The 27702-nt window shown below is 53.0% G+C and overlaps 1 protein-coding gene across 1 annotated transcript in view; it reads left to right on the forward strand.

Annotated features, from left to right (window-relative positions):
• Nucleotides 1–27473, forward strand: part of UBR4 (ubiquitin protein ligase E3 component n-recognin 4) — a 130221-nt gene extending 102748 nt beyond the window's left edge. Inside the window, exons 83-106 of the mRNA XM_004705144.2 lie at nucleotides 47–204; nucleotides 1257–1366; nucleotides 1939–2080; nucleotides 2447–2528; nucleotides 3239–3412; nucleotides 5755–5876; nucleotides 6745–6942; nucleotides 7629–7709; nucleotides 9130–9217; nucleotides 9750–9877; nucleotides 10736–10843; nucleotides 11165–11284; nucleotides 11948–12138; nucleotides 12560–12733; nucleotides 13067–13166; nucleotides 14261–14479; nucleotides 15425–15538; nucleotides 16096–16238; nucleotides 16640–16765; nucleotides 17866–18060; nucleotides 20404–20628; nucleotides 23603–23693; nucleotides 24409–24571; nucleotides 27032–27473. Of these exons, the coding sequence (XP_004705201.1) occupies nucleotides 47–204; nucleotides 1257–1366; nucleotides 1939–2080; nucleotides 2447–2528; nucleotides 3239–3412; nucleotides 5755–5876; nucleotides 6745–6942; nucleotides 7629–7709; nucleotides 9130–9217; nucleotides 9750–9877; nucleotides 10736–10843; nucleotides 11165–11284; nucleotides 11948–12138; nucleotides 12560–12733; nucleotides 13067–13166; nucleotides 14261–14479; nucleotides 15425–15538; nucleotides 16096–16238; nucleotides 16640–16765; nucleotides 17866–18060; nucleotides 20404–20628; nucleotides 23603–23693; nucleotides 24409–24571; nucleotides 27032–27096 (3317 nt within the window). The 3' untranslated portion in view covers nucleotides 27097–27473. The remainder of the gene's footprint in view (nucleotides 1–46; nucleotides 205–1256; nucleotides 1367–1938; nucleotides 2081–2446; nucleotides 2529–3238; nucleotides 3413–5754; nucleotides 5877–6744; nucleotides 6943–7628; nucleotides 7710–9129; nucleotides 9218–9749; nucleotides 9878–10735; nucleotides 10844–11164; nucleotides 11285–11947; nucleotides 12139–12559; nucleotides 12734–13066; nucleotides 13167–14260; nucleotides 14480–15424; nucleotides 15539–16095; nucleotides 16239–16639; nucleotides 16766–17865; nucleotides 18061–20403; nucleotides 20629–23602; nucleotides 23694–24408; nucleotides 24572–27031) is intronic.
• Nucleotides 27474–27702: the final 229 nt, after the last annotated feature.

Here is a 27702-nt window from a genome sequence, read left to right on the forward strand (position 1 = left end):
TTTCTTGTCATCTTCTTTTCTCTCACTGCATGCCTGGATCTTCCAGGAATAGATGGCAATGGGAAATCCCCCAGCAAGTCAGAGCTTCGCCATCTCTACTTGACTGAGAAGTATGTATGGCGGTGGAAACAGTTCCTGAGTCGTCGGGGAAAGAGGACCTCCCCCTTGGATCTCAAACTGGGACACAACAACTGGCTACGACAAGTGAGTGGTCATCTTCTGGGCACCTCTCCCTACTGTTCCTCCCAACTGCCCCCGCCAGATACCGAGGTGTGTGTTTCTGCTCCTTCCCGTGTCTGCGCTGGTGTCTGCTTCCAGTTGGCTATTCTTGCATCCTTTCAAATAGGGAGCCCTTCGAGGAGCGTGGTTGCAGCCCCCAGTGTGCTGGACTAACCCCAGCAGAGCGGCCTGTGCCTTCTCACTGATGGCCTGGTGGAACTAAGCCTCGGTGCTGCACGCCTCGCCCCTCTCCCACCACCCTTCTCTCCTGCTTCTTTCCAAGTTGTTTATAGAGCAGAAACAATTGTATTTTAGAAAATCCATTTGTCCAATGAGATGTACCATAAGAGGAGATTCTTGGTTTCTATTAACTGGAAATACAGACATCCCCAGAAAAGACTCATGGAGAGGGCTTTAGCATAGTGCATAAGCAGTGGGCTGCCATCCACAAGGTCAGCAGTTCAAATCCACCAGCATCTGCAGGAGAAAGATGGGGCTTCTACTCCTGTAAAGAGTTACAGTCTCAGAAACTCACAGAGGCAGTTCTGCATGTCCTATAGGGTCTCTTTGCATCAACTCGATGGCAGTGAGTTTGTTTTGTGTGTGTGCAGTTTATTTTAGGGGGGGGGGGGCTACAAAAACACTTTTTTTTTTTTTTTAAAGTTTAGTCATCTTAGATCCGCTCTTTAGATGACTTGATGGGCAGTCTTATGAAGAAGAAAGGTTCCCTGGTCTGCTCCGTCTGGATCTTGTACTCAGTCAAGCCCGTTGCTAGTCACCCGTCCTGGTGACCCAGTAAGATAGTAGCATGGTCCCATAGGGTTTCCAAGACTGCAGTCAGTCATGTGATGGCAGGCTCCATCTCTTCCTCCCATGGAGGGCGTGTGGGTTCAAACCACCAAACCACGGAGCCTTCCCTAGTGATTTTTACCTTTCTCCATTTCTTAGAGAACTGGTGGGTGGTGGTTGAGTGAGCCCTGAGGGGCCTTGGGAGACCCGTTGTCATCTGAGCAGCCCTCCCCTCCCGTGTCCTGCAGGTGCTCTTCACTCCAGCAACTCAGGCAGCACGCCAGGCAGCCTGCACTATTGTGGAAGCGCTGGCCACTGTTCCCAGCCGTAAGCAACAGGTCCTCGACCTCCTCACCAGGTACATTGCAAGGGGAATGAGGTGGGGCAGGGCACTCAGACTTTAACCCCTCTTTCCCAGGAGACTTCAGAGATCCAAGTGAAGTGGGCTCTGATATCTAGCATTCCCCACCACCTCATCATTCCATGTAGACCAAAGAAACCAAACGTGTTTGAGAAACCTGCCTTGTGGTGGTGGTGGTGGTGGTGGTGGTACAGCAGCACCAACAGCTATCACTTATTAAGATTGTCGGAGTACATGAATCTTGATATTGCAGTGTTTTATTGATCCTTGTGGGGGTTGGATTTAAAACGATGAGTTGACTTGTTCATGTTAAGGCCAGGATTTGAATCCCGGCTGTCTAATTCCAAAGTCCACATGATTAGCCTCTCACCTGTGCAGTGCACCTGCCTCCTACATCATTGTCAGAGCGCTTGCTGTCCCGGGAATCACCCTGCCTCATGCCACTTATGGGTGCAACATGTGCTCTGAATTCTTCCCAAATGCGGGCTGCTCCCAGGTGAAAAGCTGGGGGTTTTCTTAGGTGCCCTCAGCTCTGCCCTCTAATAGTGCCCTACCTCTCTCAATGGCAGCTACCTGGATGAACTGAGCGTAGCTGGGGAGTGTGCAGCTGAGTACCTGGCCCTCTATCAGAAGCTCATCACCTCCGCTCATTGGAAAGTCTACCTGGCAGCTCGGGGAGTCCTGCCCTATGTGGGCAACCTCATCACTAAGGTAGCCTTCACTCTGGCCTAAGACCACTGCATCCTGATTGCCCGAATACTTCGTTTGCTTTACTTTTTTACTAATGCAAACCTTTCCAATATTCTCTTTTGCTGAAAAGAAATATTAGTTGAAAACATTATGACTTTACTTTATTTATCCAACGGCTGTTGCCATTATTGGGAGTTATGGAGCTTGTCCTTAGGTTTTGAGCAGTCCTTTAAAAATCGCTGGATCCTTGGAGAGGAGTTCTCCAAGGGTTCAGGCTGAGGGAGCCATTAGTAAAAAGATGTCTGTCTAGTATTTGGTTGGGGCAGTGGTGGAAGTGCCAGCCACCATTGGCAGTGCGTGCTCATTGACTGCTTATCATCTGTCTAGGAAATAGCCCGTTTGCTGGCCCTGGAGGAAGCCACCTTGAGCACTGATCTGCAGCAGGGCTATGCCCTCAAGAGTCTCACAGGTAGGTAAAGAAGAGTCTCACCCTTTCTTTAGGCGTCTTTGGTCAGTTTGGGGACTGACCCTTAGTTTCTTGGGTGCTAGAGCCCTGGTGGTTGAGTGGGTTACAGGTTGGGCTGCTAGACGCAGGATCAGCAGTTTGAAACCACTGGGTGCTCCACAGGAGGAAGACGAGAATCTGTAGAGATTTAGAGTCTCGGAAACCCACAGAGGCAGTTCTACTCTGTCCTAACGGGTCGCTAGGAGTCGGAATCCACTCGTTGGCAGTGAGTTTGTTTTTTGGAGGGCTGATTCTGTGTCCTCTTTTCATTGGTTATGGTAGAGAAAGCTCTTCATTGTTCTCTCTTTTAGTAGAATGGGCTTACAGTTTTGAGCCCTTCTTCAGGTTAGAGGCCATGGGTTAGGAGGGGTTGGGCTGCTCAGCACAGTTTGGTGGCTCAAACCCACCGGCCTCTTCACAGGAAAAAGATGAGGCAGTCTGCTTGCTTAAAGATTTACAGCTTAGCAACGATGGAGCGGTTCTGTGGGGTTGCTATGAGAAGACGGAGTCAAGCTGATGGCAGTGCACTGGGTGTTGGTTTTGGTATTCACCAGGGGCCGGTTCAGTGCAATGAGCACCTGTTCTGTGTGAAGCTCAAAGCTAGATTCTTCAGGACCTTCCTTCCTTCCATTACTATCTAGGGCTCCTGTAGCAACTTTGCCCCATCTCCGCAGGCCTTCTTTCCTCCTTCGTTGAGGTGGAATCCATCAAAAGGCACTACAAAAGTCGTCTGGTGGGTACTGTGCTGAACGGATACCTGTGCTTACGAAAGCTGGTAGTTCAGAGGACCAAGCTGATCGATGAGACGCAGGATATGCTGCTGGAGATGCTGGAGGACATGACCACAGGTAGCATTCCCCAGGGCCCGGGGCCCACCGAGTTCTTGATTTTTTTTTACTTAAAAATTTTTTTTTAGCCTTTGATTCTTCTTTGCAAGTGCACCAGCTCACACACAGATACCTTTTCACTCTGTGCTTAGTTGCTTTGAGTGGGTGACCTCCCCTTCTTCCCAGAGATGGAAGTCCTGCCCTTTCATCATGCCTGGCTGGGCTGGGCTGTCATTTGAGACTAGTTAGCTTAGAGAGGGCAAATTGGATTTTTTTTTTTCCCCTCCTAAAAAAGAAGAAAATTTTTTTTTTAAGATCATTTTATTGGGGGGTCTTACAACTCTTATAACAGTGCATACATCAGTTGCATCAAGCATATTTGTACATGTTGCCATCATTATTTTCGGAACATTTACTTTCTTTTTTTTCCTTGGCATCTTTATTTCCCCAAGATTGGGCCTATAGTTTTCTCAAAGAATGTCAAATGGATAAAATAACTAATTAATTAATTTAAACATTTTACTCAAGAATCTTTGGGTTCTTTAGTTTAATCATTTTTAAATTTTTTAAAATCGTTTTATTAGGGGCTCATACAACTCTTATCACAATCCATACATACGTCAATTGTGTAAAGCACATTTGTACATTCATTGCCCTCATCATTCTCAAAACATTTGCTCTCCACCTAAGCCCCTGGCATCAACTCCTCATTTTTTCCCCCTCCCTCCTCACTCCCCCCTCCCTCATGAACCCTTGATAATTTATAAATTGTTATTTTGTCATATCTTGCCCTGTCCGACGTCTTCCTTCACCCACTCTCTGTTGCCCACCCCCCAGGGAGGAGGTCACATGTAGATCCTTGTAAGCGGTTCCCCCTTTTCCAACCCACCCTCCCTTCACTCTCCCAGTATCGCCACTCTCACCACTGGTCCTGAATGGATCATCTGCCCTGGATTCCCTGTGTTTCCAGTTCCTATCTGTACCAGTGTACATCCTCTGGTCTAGCCAGATTTGTAAGGTAGAATTGGGATCATGATAGTGAAGGAGGAGGAAGCATTTAGGAACTAGAGGAAAGTTGTATGTTTCATCGTTGCTACATCGCACCCTGACTGGCTCGTCTCCTCCCCCAGACCATTTGTAAGGTGATGTCCAGTGGCTTACAAATGGGCTTTGGGTCTCCACTCTGCACTCCCCCCCTCATTCACTATGATATAATTTTTTTTCTGATGATGCCTGATACCTGATCCCTTCGACACCTTGTGATCGCACAGGCTGGTGTGCTTCTTCCATGTGGGCTTTGTTGGTTCTGAGCCAGATGGCCGCTTGTTTACCTTCAGGCCTTTAAAAAGACCCCAGACGCTATATCTTTTGATAGCCAGGCACCATCACCTTTCTTCGCCACATTTGCTTCTGCGCTCATTTGTCTTCAGCGATCGTATCAGGGAGGTTAGCACACAATGATATGAATTTTTGTTCTTTGCTGCCTGATAACTGATCCCTTTGGCACCTCGTGATCACACAGGCTGATGTGCTTCTTCCCATGTGAGCTTTGTTGCTTCTGAGCTAGATGGCCGCTTGTTTACCTTCAAGCCTTTAAGACCCCAGATGCTATATCTATCGATAGCCGGGCACCATCAGCTTTCTTCACCACATTTGCTTATTCACCCGTCTTGTCTTCAGTGGTTGTGTCAGGAACGTGAGCATCATAGAATGCAAATTAATAGAAGAAAGTATTCTTGCATTGAGAGAGTACTTGAGTAAACATTTACTTTCTTTTTGAGCCTTTGCTATCAACTCCTCTTTTACCCTTCGGCCCTTGTGACCCCTTGATAAATTATAAATTATTATTTTCATATTTTACACCGACCGCTGTCTCCCTTCCCCCTCAGTTCCTCTTCCCACCCTCTCTGTCCACCTTTCTCCTACCCTCCTGGTATCGCTACTCCCATTTATGTTCCTGAGCTCTTATCTGTACCTGTGTACAAGCTCCCGCCTAGCCTGCAGTGGAATTGAATTTTTTTTTTAGGCTGCAGCTTAAAGCTATAAATCGCCTTTATTTGACTAGACTACAGTTAGAGTTGTTACTTGTCTTTTGAGTGCTCTTTTGGTAAGGAGATGCTAACTTTGCTGCGTTGTCCTAGCTGCGATGATCATCCAGGAAGGAAACAAGACACGTACAAAACAAAACATGGCGCAGCGTGTTGAATCATGAGTACAAAACCAATCAACATCAAAGTCCCCAATCGAAGTGTCGATGAGGCTCCATAGAAAGACTCAGTTACCAGTGGTCCGTCACGTGTCATGCCGGGTGCCTGTGTGTGAAGCTCTTTCTTCCCTGACTTGGCCATTTTGACCTTTGGCAGGTACAGAGTCGGAAACCAAGGCCTTCATGGCCGTGTGCCTTGAGACAGCCAAGCGCTACAATCTGGACGACTACCGGACTCCCGTCTTCATCTTTGAGAGGCTCTGCAGCATCATTTACCCCGTAAGCAGCCTGGCTCGTGGGGTGTCAGGAGCCACGTGGCCATGAGGTGCTTTCGTGGTTCATGAAAGATCGATCGACAGAAAACAATAGTGACCTCATCATCATTTTCTTTTTCTTGATAATGGAAAATGCAATGACTTTCCCTGGTTTGCTTTTCTTCAGTCCAAAGTCAAGATCAGCCTTTTAAAAAAGATTTCACTCCTCCAATTCCCAATGCTTAGCAATCCAACAGACTGTGAAAGAAGCAGCCTACGGGGCAGTTTGACCCGCCCTGGGCAGGGTTGCTGGGAGTGCGTGTGGTGTGGCTTATAGAGAGGTGTCTCACACACTTGACTTGTGCATGCATTGGGCGGGGTGGGGGTGGGGTGCTTTCTTGGCCTGAGCGAGAAAGAAGCATGGTATGTGCTGTTAGTGAGCAACAAGGCCCACCAGTGGTAGGTGCCTGCCGTGAATGACACGAGAGCCCTGGAGGTTGGCATCTGGAGGATATGTAAAACAGAGCTGACCCCCTGGACCTTCGAGTCGCCAGTGACAGAGTCTTGGCTCCAGGTTGGTTGACATTGCCCAAGACAAGGAAGAGGAGGTGAGCCCATTATTTCGGAAAATGAGCTTTCATATGCCATGCCTTATTAGTCGCCCTCAGCTCCCATTGAGTTTTAGTTTGAATAATATTTGGACTTACTTGAATTGCCTCCACTCTGAGCTTCCCAGCCTCTGTATCTTTTAGTGTGTAAGTGGTTGATGAGTTTGGTGCACTTCCCTCATTGTCCATAGGGCCAGGCAGCATGCCCTAACCCTAAAAGCCCCCTGCCCTTCCTCCACCCCCCCACCCCCCACCCCCAGGTCTATCCATTGTTCTGTCCTTTAGGAGGAAAACGAAGTCACCGAGTTCTTTGTGACCCTGGAGAAGGATCCCCAACAAGAAGACTTCTTACAGGGCAGGATGCCCGGGAACCCGTACAGCAGCAATGAGCCGGGTATTGGGCCACTGATGAGGGACATAAAGAACAAGATTTGCCAAGACTGTGACTTGGTGGCGCTCCTGGAAGATGACAGTGGGATGGAGGTAACAGGCAGATACTGTGCTGCCCCGGGATCAAGGGCATCCTGGGAGGGAATCCTGCTGCCTCCTCTGAGTAGCTGGTAAACCCTGTGGGCAGGGTAGCATGCTTCCAGCTTCCTTGTCTGTAAATAGGGGCCAAGGATTCTCATATCCTACCTCCCCTGGTGCTTAGGTCAATTACCTAGAAAGGGCTCCACCCAGTACCTGGTATGAGTAAGCAAATGGCTGGGGACTCTCGGTTATAGTGGTGGTGGGGTTTTAAATTGTTCCTTCTGGTGGAGGCTGGTCAGGGAGTCCAGGTTGATCTGGCCCCCTAAATACTGGCGCTTCAGTCATTGTGCAGGTTTCTGGCCCTGTGTCTGAAACCTTCTAGCTTCATAGCCATGGTGAAATGTAGGGTGGGATAGCCTTTTCTGGAGCCTAAAGAGAACTCAAGGTAAGAGAAGGTCCTTAGCATGGGTCTTTAAACTGGAATCTGTGGTTTAGGTTCAGGGTGTTTGGAAGCCCTGAAATTACACACAGAATATTGTGTGTTGTGTACGCATGCACATTTCTCTAGAGAGAGAATCCATGGAGAGATTTCATCACCTAAAAATGTTCACCATTGCCAAGTACCTGGTGTACTTGAAACGTATTTGTCTTTACAATGACATCCGTGGACTAACAGCTGCATGCACTTCTCTGTTCAGCTTCTAGTGAACAATAAGATCATTAGTTTGGACCTTCCTGTGGCTGAGGTTTACAAGAAGGTCTGGTGTACCACCAATGAGGTATGTGCTTGTTTTCTTGCTCGGAGGTGTGGCTATGCACACCTGCCTGAGCACAAGTGGCTGCTAACCCTCACCTGCCTGGCTTGCATCACCACGTAGGGGTCTTTCCTTGTCCTGTTGGTTCCGTGGGGGGTGGGGGGCAATTTGTCATCTCCTTCCTCCTTCTGAGGCATCAGCTGGTGAAGGCAAAGAGCTCCTGGGGGTGCTGCATGTGTCTAGCTGTGGGCAGCACAGGTTGTGCTGGCCAGGTCCCTGAGCACCTTTTCATAAACATTCCCCCACAGCCGTGTCAGGAAGTAGAGTTTCAGTTTTATGAGTTGAGGCACGGAGACTCAGACAAGCAGGTGCTATGAGGAGAGGGAAGGAAGGATGACGGAAATGGAGTGTCCAGGTCCTTTCTGCCCTTTCCCCTATGAAAGCTCACTCACTTCCTGATCCTCTGCATCACACTGCCCTCACCTTTCTTAGTCTTCCCGTCCTTCTTTCCTTGCCTCGGTCGCCTTCCCTTTCCCTCTGGTTTTCTCTCTTTCTCTCCCATTTCATCACATTGCTTCCTTCTACGGGGGTGGGGGCGCGCGGGATTGGTAAATGACTCAAATAATCGAACCCCTGCCAGCGAGTGGACCAGTCTAGTGCCAGGAGCTTTTCTATACTTACTCTCAAGTGCGCCTATAGAGTTGATGAAACTAGACTGGTGGCCCACTAGTTCTCTGTTTTAGATGTAGCACTCAAACTCACGTCTCTAACTGAAGGACCTCACTGGTCCTGACCCTTTGGGTATTGATCTCAACTGGTCAGCAGAGAGGTGTGCTCCTGTGGGAGTCACAGACTTAGAATCAGACCTGGACCTATTGTTGTCTAACCTTGAACGTGCCACTTCACCTGGTCTATGGGAGGGTGGTTGGGAGTGCTGAGTTGGTGGAGGACCTGGCCGAGTACAACCCTCAGTAGATAGTCGTTACTATTGTGATTCAGAGGAGTGTAGTGAATAGATGAGCTATAAGGATGGCCTGTGGTGGACATCAGTTACAATTGACTTCCTTTCCCCCAAGTAAATTGTAGTAAATTTGATCTGGTAAACGTTGTGGTTGAGACTTAGTAGAACAAATAGTGGTTTTCCATGTGGCTGAGGCATTAAACACAGAGCAGGGGTGAGAACTTTGCATTTTCCATGGGGCCCATATGTAAGTGAGGACCCATGGTGGCGCTGTGGTTAAGCACCCCTGCTAGATCACTGGGCACTAGGTCAGTGGTGGGACTTCATCAGCCACAGAGGGAGAATTTTTGATGTGGCTCTCCACGTCGGTAAAGATTTAAACAGCCACCGAATCCTCACAGAGCACCTTTCCTCTGTCAGAACTGACCCGACAACAGGGGCTTCTGTTTTATGTACAAGTGCCTTTCTTCAACTTGTGCACAGGGAGAGCCCATGAGGATTGTGTATCGTATGCGGGGGCTGCTGGGTGATGCCACGGAGGAGTTCATTGAGTCGCTCGACTCCACCACAGGTATGGCCCTTCTCGCAGGCAGCACTGCTCGTTGGGGCTGGGGGCTGGGATCCGCTCATGTCCTGGGGCTTAAGGGTAGTCTGAGCAAATACGCTTGCTTCTTTTCTGCAAAACTGAAGTGCTTACTTCTCCAACCGATAAAAAAAGGCAAACATCCCTGTCATAGCCCAGCGCCTTGGAAGTTGGAACCAGCTATTCTTTAAGGGGAAACAAATGCCATAGCAGCAGTCTTGAGTATAGATTTAAGTTTTATCTTCGGTTGTTGGGTTTTATATTTCCTGCCATTGGTGGTAGGGATGATAATTATATTTGTACATTTTTTGAGTAAATAATTTCATTTTAATTGCCTTGACCCATGAAAAAGCTCCTATTTGGAGTGAAATAGTCGCGTTTGATACCACATCTAACCCGTTGGTCGAGTGTCTCTTTGTTGGCCCTGTGGGACAGGGAAAGAAAGTGCTGTCAGTGTGCAGGAGAGCTGGCCATGTTATTTCCTTCTCCACCTCCCTCCCCGTTTCTGTCTGCTTTCCAGATGAAGAAGAAGACGAAGAAGAAGTCTATAAGATGGCCGGTGTCATGGCCCAGTGTGGGGGCCTGGAGTGCATGCTTAACAGACTGGCAGGGATCAAGGATTTCAAGCAGGGACGCCACCTTCTAACAGTGAGTGGGGAGCAGCGAGGAAACACCCCCACCCCCAGTGGGTGGTCGTTGTGCCATTTCACCTTAGAGGGGAGCATGGTGTCTGTTGGGGGCCCGAGCTGGCTTGTGAAGAACCCAGAAGCTTCTCCCACCTTCTGCATCTCAGGCACAGCCCCACTCCCAGCCCCCACCCCAAGAAATAGAACCATGAAAACCATCTCCGACCTCTCTAGTCAGGCGCCGTGGAAGCAATGGTTCTCTCCACACAGCTATACTTAACACTCATCTTTTTCTTCCAATTTCCACTTATTCAATGTATGTCACATTCATGTAGTGAAGCGTGTTGGGGCCGTCACCCAAGCATTGCCTTTGGAATTAGGGCGGATGAGAGGACTGCCAAGGCATCATAAATACAAGCCATCATGGCGTTCCGAGGGCCACGCGAGCAGGCGATCTTGTGCCCATGCCTTCATAACTGACTTGGTGTACAGGGTGTGCACTGGGGTTAGGAGCCACCAAGTTCTTATCACAGTCCTCTCTCACACACAGGCTGTGTGCCTACTTCAGCCTGAGGTAGTCCTGTGGTTCCCCAACACAGGAGAGCCCCCTCTGCTCCACTGTCACTGCTGTTTAAAGATGTTAGAAGTACACCCACTCCTCAGAGTGGCCTCTGCTGTTGAAAAAGCCAGCCTATTGTGACATCCTAGCCATCTCACCAAGGCCCCTGAGAGCCCCTTCTCCCTCCTGATCTCCTTATTTCAGGAGGAGCACCTGGTGGTTGCCCCCGACTCCGCTCAGCCACTGCTTCCTGCTTATGCCCCTCCCCCCCTTTGCCCCCCTCCCTGCACTCTCACATGGTTTCATGGATTCTCTTGTCAGGTGTTGCTGAAGCTATTCAGTTACTGTGTGAAGGTGAAAGTCAACCGGCAGCAGCTGGTCAAGCTGGAGATGAACACTCTAAACGTCATGCTGGGCACGCTCAACTTGGTAAGGAGACGCGGTGGCAAGTGATCAGGACTGACCCTGGGAGCCCCGGGGTGGGAAGAGACCTTCATCTACTTGCGCTGACTGGCATAGAGACTGAGATCGCTCTGGCAGTCCCTTCTGCTTGGCTGCTTCTGTGACACTCCTAGGCTTCCCTGTCCCTTTCCTAAAGGAAAGATGTTCCTTAAACTTCCCAGGCTGCATGCCAGTGGAAAAGTATGTACACACACACATACCCAAGAATCCCTGGGAATGGAGGCCAGCAAGTTTTGTGGGCGGTGGGGCCTATGATTGTATCCCCAATGACAACCTCTCCTTCCACAGGCCCTGGTGGCTGAGCAAGAAAGCAAGGATAGCGGTGGTGCAGCAGTGGCTGAGCAGGTGCTTAGCATCATGGAGATCATCCTGGACGAGTCCAACGCCGAGCCCTTGAGTGAGGACAAGGTGAGTAGGGACCCACCTGTCGTCTGTGGGCCCTTCGTGAGAGCCCACGGGGTCCCAGTGCCAGCCTCAAGCTTGCTTGTTCATGGTTGACGGGTAGGCTCAACCACTGATACCAATGAAGCCGGAAATCTTTGGACTCAGGGAAAACAAAGCTGCTGAGGATATCCCTTCCCTCAAAAGCAGCTCATTAATGGGGTCTGGCGTGTCCCAGCCGATGGACAAGAGCCTTAATCCAGCCCCTCGTTTCTCAGCTGTAGAAACTTTAAACCCCAGCGGCCCAGTATTATGGAGTTGGTGACTGGCTGAACCAGGTCTGAACCCAGGTCTCCAGCCCCCCAGTTCTGTTTCTTTCCACTTAATTTCCCCTCTGCCTCCCCTCCCGTTTTTATAGGGAGCTAATGCTCTTGGGTAGGAAGGTGGTCAAGGGACTATTTGGTAGCTTCCATTCGCTTAGAGGAGGATTATATGGTTATCTTTTGATTCCTTGAGGGTATTAGCAGTGCCATCACAGAACTTAGAAATTCACGCCTTTAATTGTTTTTAATGAAATACTGAGATGGTTCTTCTTGGACTACTTTTAGTGGCTCTGATGGAAATTGATGACTTTGAGGGTCCAAAGTTGGCTACAGTTGACACCCTGCCCTCCTCCTCTTTCTGTTGCAGAGCAACCTGCTCCTGACGGGGGACAAAGATCAGCTCGTGATGCTCCTGGACCAGATCAACAGCACTTTCGTTCGCTCCAACCCCAGTGTGCTCCAGGGCCTGCTGCGCATCATCCCATACCTGTCCTTCGGAGAGCTGGAGAAAATGCAGATCCTGGTGGAACGATTCAAGCCATACTGTAACTTCGACAAGTACGTAGCTCCGAGTTCCCACGAAAACCCTCAGCTGCTTCCACAGACCAAGGAAGCATCGCTTGAATTTCTGTGTGGTTTTGAGTGAACTGAACCTAAAGACCTCTTATGTTCCAGTTCTGGTCGGACAGGGGCTCCATCTGCTCAGAGTTAATCATTACAATGTATCCTGTCAACGTAGCAATTGTCCAACCGAGATTGGCCAGAGAACAGGCTCTGTAAAGATGGAGGGGAGTGTTATGCAGGCGCATGAAAATGCAAGGGGCATTGTGAGGGGTAGGGGGCTGTGGGGAAGGTGAGGGGATGGTGGCAGGGCCAGAAGTGCCAGAATGTCGTGTGTCAGGCATGAGGCTCAATCCGATAGGCCGTTAGCTGGGAGACTGGCCTGGTCCGCTCCTTTCAACAACCTCTGCCCTTCTAGATATGATGAGGACCACAGCGGCGATGATAAAGTCTTCCTCGACTGCTTCTGTAAGATAGCAGCGGGCATCAAGAACAACAGCAACGGGCATCAGCTGAAGGACCTGATTCTGCAGAAGGGAATCACCCAGAATGCACTGGACTACATGAAAAAGCACATCCCCAGTGCCAAGAAGTAAGGAACCCCCACCCCTCCTGCTTCCCGTCCCCTCGGCCCTCGGCCGACCACTCCTGGTTGCCCGTTCCTCGGGAAGCTGTCAGGGAGACCCTTCAGCTTCCACGGTGCCCTCTGGGATGATGGGAAAGGATGGCTTTGGGGTATCTACGTTGAATACGTATTTTTACTTCAGCTTCTCACCTGGATGGTCTTTCGTGATTCCTTAGGCCCTCGAGGGGTGGAGTGGGGGCCAGCATCATATTTAAGTCCATGTGGCAGAACCTGGGAGAAGGGATTGCTAGCAGCCTCTGGGCCCTGGCCTGCTAAAACAGCCTGGCCTTTGCTTTCCAGCTTGGATGCTGACATCTGGAAGAAGTTTCTGTCTCGCCCAGCCCTGCCGTTCATCTTGCGGCTTCTTCGGGGGCTGGCCATCCAGCACCCTGCAACCCAGGTGAGACGTCAGCAGTGTCTCTCCTCAGCTCCCACTGACGGGACGGGCGCAGTGACCTGGATTTGACTCGAGATGGGACTTGCCCTCATCCACAAGGGGGCTTCAAAAAGTTTCTAGGAAAACTCATTATCTTCTGATTCCATCTCTCCCAGAACTTTCTGAAAGTCATAGGATTTCCTCCTCAGGGGGACTTGCTTCTGATCTGCCTCGGTCAGCAGAGGGCCGGGCTGTTCCACCCTGTTGCTTGAGGTGGGGCACATCCTGCTGGCCCAAGGGGCCTTGTTTATTTTCCAGCCTTTGTGTGTCTCTGTGGTGCTGGAACATGGGTTCAGTCAGCATTTAGGAGCATGAGACGTGAGAGGACATGTAGTTCTGCTGAGGCACGGATTTGACGTGGAAGCAGTGAGGATGGATTTATGAGCTCAGGAGTGATCCTAGTTGTCAGGCGAGCTTTCCTCTGGCATTTTGGCACGCTCCTTTTCAGCCGATTGTTAGCTCCGTCTTCTGTGGTTTTCTGGTGGAGATGGAGAGGCTCTGGCTCCATTTCTCAGTGAGCTCACTGGGAGTTTTCTCCAACACCCCCCCCCTCCCATCCCCATTCTGATGTTCCTCCCCTTTGAGAAATAGAATGCCTGCTAACCTCCTCAAGTGCAAGGGTCCCCTTGTTGCTCTCTTTGTGAAGAAATACGGTTTCTCTCTTCTCCCCGTAGCAGTTGTCCCTGTGCCCTCATTGCACGAGAGAACCCTATGCTCCGGGTGGACTCAGGACAGGCGTTCAGGAATGCCTGGGGCTGCTATGCAGACAGCCTGCTCTCAGTACAGCTGCTCAGGTTTCCTCTGTGCTGTTGCTGCCAGGCCCCTCGGTCCTCTTCCCCATGCACAGTCATTCTGCAGGATGCGCTGTGGGGGCTTAACTGTTCCTCATCTCAGTGGCCTGGCATGATCCCCAGTTGAGAGGGGATTCTGAAGCTACGGAGTACAGCACTGGGTCCAAACGGTCTGACAGAGCCAAACCCGCTTCTGTTTGTCTGTCTCTGTCCCAGTGTAGAAACCAAGGGTCTGACCGAGATGATTCTTTGCATCTTTGTTGGCAGGTTCTGATCGGGACAGACTCCATCACAAACCTGCATAAATTGGAGCAGGTGTCCAGCGACGAGGGCATTGGGACCCTGGCCGAGAACCTGCTGGAGGCACTCCGGGAGCATCCTGATGTCAACAGGAAGATCGATGCAGCCCGCAGGGAGACTCGGGCGGAGAAGAAGCGCATGGCCATGGCCATGCGGCAGAAGGCTCTGGGCACGCTGGGCATGACAGTAAGGCCGCCTCCCAAGTCCCTGCCCCTTGTCTGTGCTCTGGAGGATAGATAGCCAGTCATCTGGTGCTGGGATCTCTTCGCAGAGGAGGAGGAAGGGATGGGCTATGCTAACCTTGGGCCTCACCTTCTTGATCTCCCCCAGCAATCCCTGCACTTGCTGTCCAGTTGGTCCCCACCCAGGGTGACCCGGTGTGTGTGTGTCAGAGCAGACCTTGCTCCATGGGGTTTGCAGAAGTCTATTGCCAGGCCTTTCTTCTGAGGTGCTTCAGGTGGCCTGGGCCCCACCAGTCTTTTTGGTCAGCAGCGGATAAGGGAACTAGTTCTCCAGGGACTCCGTTATCCTGTGGTGCAGATAAGATCCTGGGTTAATTGACCTAATAAGTTCATACAGTGTATAGATGTTTACTGTATGCCAGGCACTTGCATTGTTTGATTCAATCCTTCTCGAAGGCGAGGTGAGGATGTGGCTGAGGCTGAGAGGTGAGGAGGCAGGTCAAGGCACAGAGCGGACAGGGCCCTGCTCGCTGATCGTTCCCTGTGCCTCTTTGGAGGAAGCCATGGTCCTAAAGGAGCTGCCTCCTCACCAGGAGCTCTAAGCTCCGTGGGAGTAGGACATGAACTATAATGCCATGGCCTTGGCAGCCCACACCTGGTACTGCCGGCACAGAGAAGGGGCTTTTCTTGGTGGCATGTGTTGTTGAGCCAGGCTTCCAGCCACAAGCTCAGCTCTGCTTCAGCGGTGCTCTCAGGAAGTGGGGAGTAGCAGGAGAGCCGGGTGTGCGGCAGGAGCCCCCTCTGCCTGGCCCTAAGCCTCTCGAGGCAGCAGTCCCTTTAGTGTGGCAGAGAAGGTCAAGCCTGTGCCAGACCTGCTCAAGCGAGGGGTGGTGGTGGGAGTGGGTTGCCGGAAAGCCTCTCTGGTATGCCTGCTGGGTTTCTCCTGCAGACGAATGAAAAGGGCCAGGTGGTAACCAAGACGGCGCTGCTGAAGCAGATGGAGGAGCTGATCGAGGAGCCGGGCCTCACGTGCTGCATCTGCAGGGAGGGCTACAAGTTCCAGGTACTACTGCTCAGCTCCTCCCTCATCTCCCTTCTTGTCAGCAGTCTCGTCCTCTGCATGCCAGGTCTCTCCTTAGAGCTTTATGGAAACCGGCGGTCTTGCCTGCAAACCTGTAATCAGCCCCTGCTTATGGACAAAAAAGCCAGTCCATGACCAGCAGGTGGCCACTTCCTCCCAGCTTAAACGTAGTGCTCGTCCCCCCAAGCCACTGAAGGGCAAGTGCTGTGGGCCACAAGCCTTGCCGGTCCTCCTTGGAGCTGCCTGACGGCTTTTGAAAAGCCAGTGACTATCAAGAAGGCACTCTTGTTCTCTCTCTCTCTCTCCATAATGTCCACTTTGGGGCTCTTCTCCACATGCCTCATTTCCCTGGGGCAGTGCCCAGCCAAGCACTTAGCCACTGGCCTAAGGTTTGACCAGAACCTACTCTCCTGGACACATCCCCAGTGGACTCGACTTGCGGGGGAAGTGAGAAACACAGCTGCCTTTGCTTCTGCTTCAGCCCCTCCCAGAGCTGCCCGTGGGCTCCCCTCACGTCTCCTTGTGTTGTTGTCTGGCAGCCCGCGAAGGTCCTGGGCATCTATACCTTCACGAAGCGCGTGGCCTTGGAGGAGCTGGAGAATAAGCCCCGGAAACAGCAGGGCTACAGCACCGTGTCCCACTTCAACATCGTGCACTATGACTGCCACCTGGCTGCCGTCAGGTAGGCACTGGCCCTGTGGCACAGCCCCCTCCCCGCCCATCAGAGGTGCTTCCACTCATGCCTGGCTGGCAGAAAGAGGAAACCCACGTGACTTCAGAGGAATGGTCAGCTGGCCGAGGTCCCAGAGGTAGTTGGAGCAGCGGGCTGTCCAACTGTAGGGTTAACTCTGTTTCTTCTTCCCTGGGAGCAGAGTGTTCTAGCTGTACTGCAGCAGCCCCAGAGCAGCTCCTGCCGTATGGCTGAGACACCGCGTGCTGGCCTCTGGCACAGCGCTGACAAATGCGATCCAGTGGGGAGCGGGTGGCAGCCCCGGTGATGGGACTCTCCCTCTCCCCTCCCTGCTCGCCCTGCTGCCAGGTGAGTCCCAGCAGTCGCTTGTCTGTGCTTCCCTCCCAATCCAGGTTGGCTCGAGGCCGGGAGGAGTGGGAAAGCGCTGCCCTTCAGAATGCCAACACCAAATGCAATGGGCTGCTTCCCGTCTGGGGGCCCCACGTCCCTGAGTCCGCTTTCGCCACGTGTTTGGCAAGGTGAGCGAGCATGGAACATTGTGCACGGTCAAGAGAGGGACTCCCAGGGGTGGGGAATGATCCGTGGTCAGCCTTGCTTTCACCCAGGGTGAGACCACTTCCTGGAACTCCCGCCAGGTCTCTGTTCAGAGGAGGCAGGGGACAGCAGAGGGTGGAGACTCGCTGAAGCGATGGCCTGATAGACAAACTCGTGTCAGCGCACACACATACACACACACACCACACACATGCACACAGAGACGCAAGCACCCTTGGTGGCTGGTTGTTCATTAGCTCTCTTCTTTGTTGCTCTTGTGAAGGGAGGGAGATGTGGAACCCTGACTTGGTCATTGGGGCTTAAATCTCCCAGGGTTCACTTGTGTAGCCGGTGGCCCTGATGTGTAAACAGTAGACATGGCTCAGTGGCATGGAGAATACTGGGCTCCTTTTAAGGCCTCTCTGATCGTGAAGATCCGAGTTGGGGTCCTTGTTTCTTGACAAGATCCCCGTGATGCGATGGCCTGGCTATACTCTGGGATTGAAAGGGACATACCGTGAGGTGGGCACTTGCAGCGATAGCAATGATGAAAGTAATGAGCGGACACCCAGTGGGAGGCTTACCACATGCGATTATATGTGCTTTCTACGGATGAAGAGCTTGAGACACAGAGAGGGTGAGCAGAGCCCTCTGGTCATGCAGTCGAGAGAGTCAGAGCCCAGACAGATCGTAAGGTGTGGACATAGAAGAAGCTTATTTGAAGAGCTGATTCGTATGGTGGTTACCTAGTCAGTCAGAATGGGGGAGTGCCACATTTCTTTTTCCACAATGTCCTTTCAGATGAGGCTGTCAAGTCTGGGGACATGTGTCCATCATGGAATGGGTTCCCCTACCCCTCCCCCCCCTCCCCAAACGGTGGCTGCTCATGAAAGCTTGGCGGGAGAGCAGAAAGAACCTACCTTACAGGACTGCTTCCCTCAGCTCTGCCCCTTTGTCCTTCTTGCCCCCGTTGCTTTTCACCCCTTGTGGAACCGCCGGCAGAGTGGGGCTCTGCCTTCCAACATGTGCTTTCCCCAAGGAGTCACTTCCGCCCGCCCTCAACGCCTGTTCTGCTCTGGCCTAGACACAACACTTACCTGCAGGAGTGCACGGGCCAGCGGGAGCCCACGTACCAGCTCAACATCCACGACATCAAGCTGCTCTTCCTGCGCTTCGCCATGGAACAGTCCTTCAGCGCCGACACCGGCGGGGGCGGCCGGGAGAGCAACATCCACCTGATCCCCTACATCATTCACACTGTGCTTTACGTCCTAAACACGTACGTCAACACACACACACCCCTCGAGACCGCGAACAGCTGACCTGAGCTTTCCCCTGGGTTCAAAAGGTCCCCGGCTTCTGCATGGCCTCCCTGCCGGTGCCCAGGCAAGGGGGTGACCTAAGGCAGACGTGACCAAGGCAGCAGGCTCACACCACCGGGACCCACTTTCTAACTGGAGATTGGGCGGCTGCCTATGTGGAAAAGTGTTAGCAGCGTGGGGGAAAGGGTACGGGGAAGACGCCGGGAAGGTCCGCCAAGAAGCAGGCAGCTGGGAGAAGGCAGTTTGTCCTTTTGCCCGTAGAGATGCAACGGAGCAGCCAGAGTGTGTCCTGGGCCAAAGTGTCATTCTAAAGATGCATTTAGAAGGAATGAGAATAAAATCTGCCACCCAAACCCATGGCCACCAAGTCAGTCCCCATCTCAGCATACCTGTAGAGCAGGGGAGGACAGCCCCCACACTTCTGGAGAGTTAGCAGTGGGCCATGAACTTTTCACAGAGGTCGTTAGTGTCGTCGCCACGTTTTAATCAGAACACTTGAGCTCATTGCAGTAGCATGGGGCGGTGTGTGTGTGTGTAGGGATGGGGGCAGGGGGAGGGGGTGTGTGTCTGAGGCTAAGTGGGCCCCCGCAGTGCTAGCCCTCGTTCAAGGGCCAACTAAATGACAGTTTTTGATAAACGTCCCAACCCCTGTGTTGATGTGCTTAGATTTGATTATATCAGCACCTTCCTTTGAGGCCCCGTCTTCTAGTGAGTGTCCTAAAAGTCCCTCAGCCGAGAACTGGCCGGCTGTTGGCAGCTGCATACAGTGCCCAAAGGCAGCTGCTGCTGGGCTTAGGCAGCAGGTGCTGTGCCTTTAGTCTTATCTGCCACTCTCTTCTGCGGCGGTGCAGTTCCCTCCCATTTCCTGTGAGAGAGAAGACTGGCTTGTAGACCTTCAGCTTCCTTGGGAAAGTTTACGGGCACGTCTCTCCCTCTCCGAGGACAGAACAGGACCTCACTTGCTAACTGCTTGGCCTGGCAGAGAAAATAGCACACAGTGTGCCATGGCTCTGATGGAGGCCTGTATTTGCAGAGACTTGGCAGCGGTCGGGTAAAGTGGACGGCTGCCTTCTCTTCCAGTGTGGCAGTGTGCTTCTCCCAGAGGACTTAGGTGTTACTGGGTTTCTCAAGTGCCAGGTGTTTATAACTCACGCCCAGTTGGTTATCTCGGTCAATCTGCAGTGATGACCAGACTGGCCAGGGGCTTCTCAGAGAGCCACTCGTTATCGGCCCCACACCACCTCCCAGGCCGGTGAGCCATAGCCAAGCCTGAGCAGGCCCTGCAGCTGGGGCACAGCCAAATCAAGTCAGCCACAGGAGGGGCAGGGTGCCCTTGCATCAGACCCTCCCGCTCTCCCACAGCCCAGGGTCTGTGGCAGTGCCCACCGGCAGATCAGGAACTTGAACTGCGGCAAAGTACAACAAAGGCAGGACAGGGTCTGAAAAGGACTATTGACATGAGAGCACCTTCAGGTGGTCAGAAGCCCATGGGCAGGAAGGGTCTGAAGCCCAGAACCCGGGATGCTATGCCCCTGCCAAGTCATAGACCACTTCCCAAAGCTTTGTAGTGCGAGAGAAGATGGAGTCACCAAGGGGCCATGGAGCCCAACTGCCTGGGTTCAGAGCCCAGCTCTTTGGCTCCCCAGCTGGGGGGCTTTGGTGAATATTGAGCTTCTCCATGCTGGATACAGTTTCCTCTTCTGTAATGCTGGGGTATTTGGAGTGCCCGTTTGTGTGAGGACTCAGTAGACCAGCTACACAAAGCCCCTAGAATCGGGTCTGGCTTTCAGGCTCGCTACCACTATCCCACCACTGCGTCTGAGAAAGAGTGGGGGCAAGCAGCAGCCCTTGCCTGGAAAAAATTGCTTTTAGGTTGCGGTGGGGTCAGCTGACATCGGGGCTCAGTCCAAAATGGAGGGCCTAGGAAGGCCCTGAGATGTGGAGGCGGTGCCCACACCTGGAATACAGCCAGGCCGCGCTGCGTGGTGTCCTTCAGACAGGGCTGCGCATTGTGCGTGTGCGTGTACGCACACACCCTTGTGCGCACACCTGCCTGGCTCACTGTAGGACACAGATGGGCACCCTAAGGCTGAGAGCTCAGGGAGGGGATTAGGGAAGATGCCTGGCACGGGGGTGGGCATGAGGGGTAGAATGTGAGTGACCCAAGAGGAGACGGGGTGGGGTGTGCTCGGTAAGCCGAGTGTTCAAAACACTTCTAAACAGAAGAAGCCAGAGTGAGGGGGCCCCCTTTCCTCATGCTGTGGCTGCTTCCCCCCATCCCCCGTGCCCTCTCGTTCCAGAACCCGAGCCGCTTCCCGTGAGGAGAAGAACCTCCAGGGCTTTCTGGAGCAGCCCAAGGAGAAGTGGGTGGAGAGTGCCTTTGAAGTGGAGGGGCCCCACTATTTCACAGTCCTGGCCCTCCACATCCTGCCCCCTGAGAGGTGGAGAACCACTCGGGTGGAAATCTTGCGGAGGCTGCTGGTGACTTCTCAGGCCCGGGCAGTAGCTCCAGGGGGAGCCACCAGGTGAGTACCTGCTTCAGGAAGCTGTGTCCTGAGCTGTGTGTTGCTGGGAGTGTGTAGTCCACTGTGCTAAGGCCGAGATGCTTACCAGGTGTGGCACTGGTCACTGCCCTCTCACTCTGTCACACCCAGAGTCTAGGCTTCATGGACTGGCACTTCCCTGGCCAGCTCTGGATTTTATATTCAGCCACTGGGAAGCTTAAAGCCGGGGTTACTTGCTATAGAAGATTTCAGGAAGGGAGGCAACCAGGCATAGGGTGATAATCCCACTGAGAATTAGGGTTTTTTGCATGTTGCTGGTCTTGATGTAAACCTAGAAAGCCCAGCAAGGCTGAGTGGTTGTCCCAGATAAGAGCCCATCCAGCCTTTCTGCACACATCTTTCTGCTTCTAGCCCATGGCCTTGCTTCATCCAAATCCTTCTTAGCTAGTTTGGTTGACTCCTCCCAGAAAAGCAATAGCATTTGGGGCAGGAAGTGGCCTTTGTAATGACCTTGTGTGGGGTTTGTGTTGGACAGGAAGGTCTAGCGGAAAACAGCTGCGGAGCAAAGCACCAAGCTTTCTCAGTGACCACAGCCCCGAGGATTGAGCTTGGACTCCATGGCCTGGGACCGGGTGGGAACGGGTGCACCACCCAGCTTCTGCCACTCCAGGAAACCCCCTTCTGGCTCATTTCTGGAAGCTCTGGCCTTGTCACTCTTTCACTGGCCCACGGGGCCCTAGCCTGGGCTCAGGGGAAACATTTCCGTACTTAAAGGTCATCAAGGGACTTGTGGGCCCATGATAATGCCAAACCAAGTGTAAACAGCCTTGTCCCTGAGTGAGCTCACCCGGAACCTTTCCCATCACCTGCTTAGCAGCAAGCATGCTGGTCTGTAGGCCACAGCTCCCCGTAGGAGCACTGGTGCTGAAGGCAGCTTGTTTGTATAGAGTGGGATGCAGCCAGCCGTCTCCCCTCATCACAGACACAGCAGGCCAACGTGTCCCAAGAGCCACACCCTGCCTGTACCCATAGCAACTGAAGTGGCTGCTGCTTGGGCACAGACAGTTGTGCAGTCTGAACCCACAGGAGCTGGGGTGCTTCCATTAGGAGATGAGTTCCTTGCTGTCCTGGGCAGTTAAGGGAAGGCCAGTTTGCTCACAATTAAATTAGGAAACCCCCAGTGAGCTACACTCAGGCACTGCCATTTTCTCAGCAGATTAGTCACCTTTACTAATTAGCGTTAAATAATTAAGCTGGGTAGAGTCACTCAAGAGTCCTGCTTACCAAAACCAAGCAGCCTCGGAAAAGGACCAGACCTGGTGGTGGGTAGGGAGGTGATCTGGCGCTCATGGAACAGACTAGAGTGTGCCTGGGGCTGGAGCATGCTCCCAGGAGAAAGCGTGGGAGGAAGTTAGAAAGTGTCATCCTGGGGGTCGGGTTGGTGCCCTTGGGAGCTGCTTCATCCCCATGCTTTCAAGAATGGGGAGAAGGGTGGCAGCAGATGGGCAGTACCAGGATGGGGCTTCCACAAGCTCGTGGACAGGCTCCGTGGTCAACTCCCTGGTGTCCCTCTAGGAACTTGCAAAGGTGGGCCTCTTCTGCATGTTTGGCAGGTAGGGAGAAAGACTCCCTCTCAGGAACTTGTATTTATACCTGGGACTTCCTTGGGCTTCTCCCAGAGTCTCGCCTGTTACCTGCCTGCACTCAGGGCTGCCGAGAAATGGATTCTCACGCCCTCTCCCCAGACCCACTCTAGGAAGAGCCTCCTCAGGTGGCAGCATCCTACCATGTGAAGCCGAGGGAGGACACTGGGGTGGAGGGAGGGTCTTGGGAGTGTATTTTAATAAACAGAATATTCTCCTTTTTCATATTATTTTGCATTATTTTAGTTAGATTATTTCCCTAACACCCAGTAGGTGGCCTCTCTGTCCCATGCTAGATTCGCTTGAGCTTCTTTGCTAGTGATGGCTCTGCTGCTCATCTTATTTTGATGTTTCTTACCTGTGTACAAGGGAGAGTTACAAAGTTAGTGGGAAAAATGGAATGAGGAGATAATGGAATTCTTCCATGGACTTTTTGGTGCCACCACAGGCACATGTGTGAGTGTACACAGTTTCAAGATAAACTTGAGCCATTTCAGCCTATGACAAGGGCCCACCCACTTGTTTATTCCAGATGTGAAGGCATTTCCCAAACAACTTTTCATAGATCTGGGGTGGCAGGTGCTGAATTTACACACCTGTTTTTACACGGTGCCACGGGGAGTCAGGCCCCTTCTATTTGCTGGTTGCTCTAGCTGGTGTGGGCATCCTTCAACCCAGTGTCTGCTGAGAAAGCAGGGGTGTTTCAGAGCATCCTCCGCTGAATCATCGGATTAGCCAGTGATGATGCTGGGCAGGAACAGAGGTGTGGCAACGGGCCCTAGGATTATCCTAGGATTTAGGAGGTGTCAGGTGGTAACAGTCCAGCCTAAATGTTGCTCTTGCTCAACACCCAATTTCCCACCAGTCTGCTGTCTTTGGAACTATTGGCGTGACAAGCTGCTGTTGGGCTAGTGTCGCTCTGCTGACGACTGGTAAAAATTCTCCCTACAGGGAGATCAAGGCCCTGAAGTAGTGCCTCATTCCCGACCGTGATTTTGAGTTCGCTGTCACCAAACCCAGGGACTAGTGTAGGGATTGAACACTGGGTAAACACAGGAGTCCTTTGTATTTTTTGAAGGCAGTGGCCTTTTGATCACCTTGTGGAAGCTCATGTCTCCCACGCCCCACTCTGTGTTCCGGGACTTACAGATGAATGCAGCGGGGACCCATTTCTATTGAATAAACCACTGGGTCCCAGGACTCAAATTCCTCGCCCACAGCTCTTTTGCCCAGGCAGCGAGGCAAAGACTGGAACTGTGTGCTGCATTCCTGGGGCTCCTCCCGGAAACCCAGAGCGCTGTGCCCTGTCTCATGCTGCCCTTGTGAAGACGGACTGTGTGCTTGTTTTCTAGGTTGACAGACAAGGCCGTGAAGGACTACGCTGCTTACCGCTCTTCCCTCCTGTTCTGGGCCCTCGTGGATCTCATTTACAACATGTTTAAGGTACAGAGCCCAGAGACCCAGCGTCTGGAAGCCTGCTCCTCCAACCTGGGCTTTGCTCATGAGGAACAAGCGGCCCTTAATTTGGGACAGGGTTTCTGCCATTAACCAGGGCTTTGAGCCAATTGCAGCCCCGGCTCAGAACATGCCTCTCTGCCTGCCTCAGGTAGATGGAGTCAGAATCTACAGCTCACACGAGCCCCAGGCGATTCTGACAGAGGCGATAGGTTCTTCTAGCTCTGTCAGAATCACCTGGAGGCCCTGACAGGATACTGGTGTGGAGAGGCATGTTCTCACCAGGAGCCTGACCCTCGTGCATCTCTCGCATGTCCGTTTGTAGCCATATTCGTGTGTGCGCTGTGGTCTCACACCCGCTCCAGACCCTGTCCAGTGGGAGGAGCTCTCCTACAGTCACCAGTTGTTTGCTCGGTGCCCTCTGTGGGGAACAATGCTGCGCCCCCAGGGCATTTCCCTCGCTCTAGCCCAGCGAGCCCACAGCCCTGCTTCCTCCCTGGGAGGAGGCAGAGTGTTTTCGGGTGGTTGCAGTTGATAGTGTGACCAAAACGGCTCTGAGGAGCACGTGGACAGTGACCTCTCCCGGGAATGTAGGTGTGGGTGGAGTGCAGTGCCAGCTTGCGCCGTCTCCTTGGTGTCACTGGTGTCACATTGGTGGCAAAGGAAGAGGCCGCACTAAGTACTGCCCTGTCGGTTCTTGTAGAAGGTGCCTACCAGCAACACAGAGGGAGGCTGGTCCTGCTCTCTAGCTGAATACATCCGCCACAACGACATGCCCATCTCGGAAGCTGCCGACAAGGCTCTGAAAACCTTCCAGGAGGAGTTCATGCCTGTGGAGACCTTCTCAGAGTTCCTTGACGTAGCCGGTCAGTGCCAGGTTTTGTCATTGAAAGCCCCTCCACAACAGAGCCCCACATCACCTCTGTGTGACCCGCCGTGGCTTCCCCTTCTCTTCGCACAGGAAGCACAGCCCTCGGAGAAGCAGCCAGCTGATGGCAACCATGGTGTTGACAGCCCAGCCCTGCTGCTCCTGGTCTCTTCCCTCACTCAGGGCTGCGGGCCCTGAGGCCCGGGGCCTTTGCTTCACACCCTTTACAGATGTAGCCATTTGGGCTGTGACGGGGACGGGGCTTTCTTGGGGACGAAGCTAGAAAGCGGTCAAGCATGGTTTCCATTCTTGGCTTTTCATGAGAGTGCTGAGCATGAACTGTGAACAGGAAGGAAAGTTCAGTCTTGCAGCTCACTGGCCTTCCTTGGGCGCTGCCTCTTGCTGGGGCTATAGCTGCCTTGACAGTCTGAGTTAAGAATACCTGTAGATGTTACAACAGTGTCAGTCAGCCCAGGTCACAGGAGGAGAGCTGGTGTCATGCGAGGCCTCGACAGTCGCTCATCCAACAGCTGCTTAAAGGGTGCTTCTTGTTCTCGCTTCTTCACACTGCACTTCTGTCATCCTTTGTGCAAACATAGGGAGAGAGAGTGGTTTGGATTCCGTAACCAGGCATCAAGTGACAGCAGGGGGAGGTGTCTTGGGCCCCTTCCTGGGGAAAACCCACCCAGAAGGAAAAACCCTTGCGCTTCCCAGGACGAGAGTCCATAATAGCCCCTGGCCAGCACCGTCTTGCTGCCTGGGGTCCAGCTGCTCAGAGCCAGAGTCGGGAGCCTGTCTCACTCTCCTCTCGGCTGCCTTCCCTGCTGCCCGTTGGCTCTGCCTGCCGTCACTGTGGGATTCTCTGTGATCCAGACCCCAGTGTCGGAGGGAGTGCTCCATCGACATGCGCGTCCCACCCCAGTCCTCTGGGAAGCAGACCCGCTACCAGTCTGAAGGGAAGTGCAGTCATTGCCAACAGGGCTTCCACTCTGTTCGGCTCCATATGTGCATGGAAGCAGAGGATTGGCCTAGGTCTGGCTCTGCCTGGCACCTGCCTGCCACCGGGGAGACCAAGTTGCCACTGCTCACCCAGTGCCTGCACCAGCAAGCTCCCACTCACATGTGCAAGCCCTCCCCAGAGAGTCCCCACTGACTGGCAGCAAGTGACCCGCATGTCCTTGGTGCAGCACTGTGTGTGTCACCAGGGGTGTGGGGAGAGTCTGAACAAAGATGGTCAGTGGGAATGCCAAGGCAGGGTTAGTAAGAGTGGCCTTGGGCCAGCCCCCTCATGAAGCCCTGAGAGGGAGAGCTGGAGCCCCTGGGAGGCGGGGAGCCTTCGGGCTGCCCACTCTTAGGCAGGGTTTCACAGCCTGGCTCCTTCATGTTTTTGTGGCGCTGTTAGACACGCCTCCCCTCAGACATGCCCCATTCAAAACACCTTCTAAAGCCAGCCAGCCATGGTGACGGCCGCTCTTGCTCCAGGGAGCAGATGCCTGGGCGATGGCTTCAGTGTGAGTGCTGCCAGGCTGCAGGGTTCCCTGCTTCCCAGTGGCTTATGACAAGAGGCTCTGCCTCCTGCACCCTGCAGCCAAGTGTTGGCAGGGTGGGCGGGGGAGCAGTGAGTCCCAACTGGAACAAGTCATCCATGCTGCTGCCTGAACACTATCTCCGTACTGGGCACTTGCACACCCGGCGCCTCATGGAATCCGCCCAGCCACGCCACACACTTTAGACAGGCAGTCCCCGATGGAGCGTGCATTTTTTTGAGTTAACAGTGAGCCGCACCTATAGACCGCCTGCCTGTGGGGTTTTGGACGCATCTTATTGGTGGTGCATGTTACAGTGTTAAAGTGAGTAACCTGCTGATGCTGCCATCCTCAGATTGGGCAGTGGGGCGGGGAGGGAGGGAGGGTTACTGATAGTAAAAAGCACTGGTAACAAAAACTTGTTGAGAGAGGTATTCGCTGGGTGTCAGACCCAACTCAGGACCAACATGCCCTGCAGGAAGCCGGGACTGCCTGTCCAGGAGGCAGTGGCACTTCTGAGTCTGCTAGTGGTGACATCTCAAGTCACTCTGCTCCTCCAGCCCTCGAGGGCAGCAGCTCTAGACCTTTCTGTGGTCCCAGGCCCCTTTGAGAATCTGCTGAGAGCTGTGGGTGTTCTCTCTTCGATTTTGCACTCGGTTCCGGTGTTTGTGCAGCTCCTCCCTGAGTGGCTCTGGAATTCCAGGGAGGTCACGAGACTGGCCTACGGCCCTTCAGCGCCTCAGCCCTGCAGCAGGACCCGGTCCCCTTGCAGAACAAGGCTGTTGGCGCGACACTGCTGCTCATCCCGCCGGTGGCTGTGCTGGAGCTGGCCGGGCACAGGGTGTTCTCTGAGCCGAGCCAGCAGTCGTGACTCAGTGGGGCTGGGCTGTGCACGCTGACTCCTAATCAGCTTCTGCCGCTCTGTCTTCCAGGCCTTTTATCCGAAATCACGGACCCGGAAAGCTTCCTGAAGGACCTATTGAACTCAGTCCCCTGACCCTCCCCGTGGAGACTGCTGTTGGTGAAGATTGCAGTGAGCTTGCCTTCTACCCCTCTGTGTCCTTCCCTCCTTGTGCATTGATTCCCCGCAGGGATTCTGCACCACCACCCCGCCCGCCCGCCCGCAGCTTTTCTCAGGGGCTCGGGGGGGTTAGGCTTCCTGTTATATCTGCGTGTGTATGTGTGTGTGTGTGTGTGTGTGTGTGTGTGTGTGTGTGTGTGTGTATGTGTGTGTGGCACTAGCTATGAAGTTGTCTGTAACCCAAGCCATCAAAGGACCCGCACATACTAGGAGCCGTGAGCTGCCCTGGCCAACTAAATACTTGAGTGTGCACATCTTGCGAAATAAACAAATGACTGAATACACATCGGAAAGGAGGCGTGGACTGTGCTTAACCCCCAACCAGGAAGACTGAGCACCAGCATCACTGTCCGTGAGTCTCTCGTCAAGCTGGCTGGTTGCTCACAGCCAGCAAGGGGTCCCACCACACTGGGTGACTGAGCGGTCCTAAGTCACCACCCACGGCAGTCCCTCACTATTTGGTCTTAATACCTGGAACCCAGAGGTGCGAGAGGCCTGGTGGTTTTCTAGTTCCCCTCGGAC

The sequence above is a fragment of the Echinops telfairi genome, unplaced genomic scaffold (genome assembly GCF_000313985.2).
Source record: "Echinops telfairi isolate 266 unplaced genomic scaffold, ASM31398v2 ScPeMD7_7457;HRSCAF=8495, whole genome shotgun sequence".
Taxonomy (NCBI): domain Eukaryota; kingdom Metazoa; phylum Chordata; class Mammalia; order Afrosoricida; family Tenrecidae; genus Echinops; species Echinops telfairi.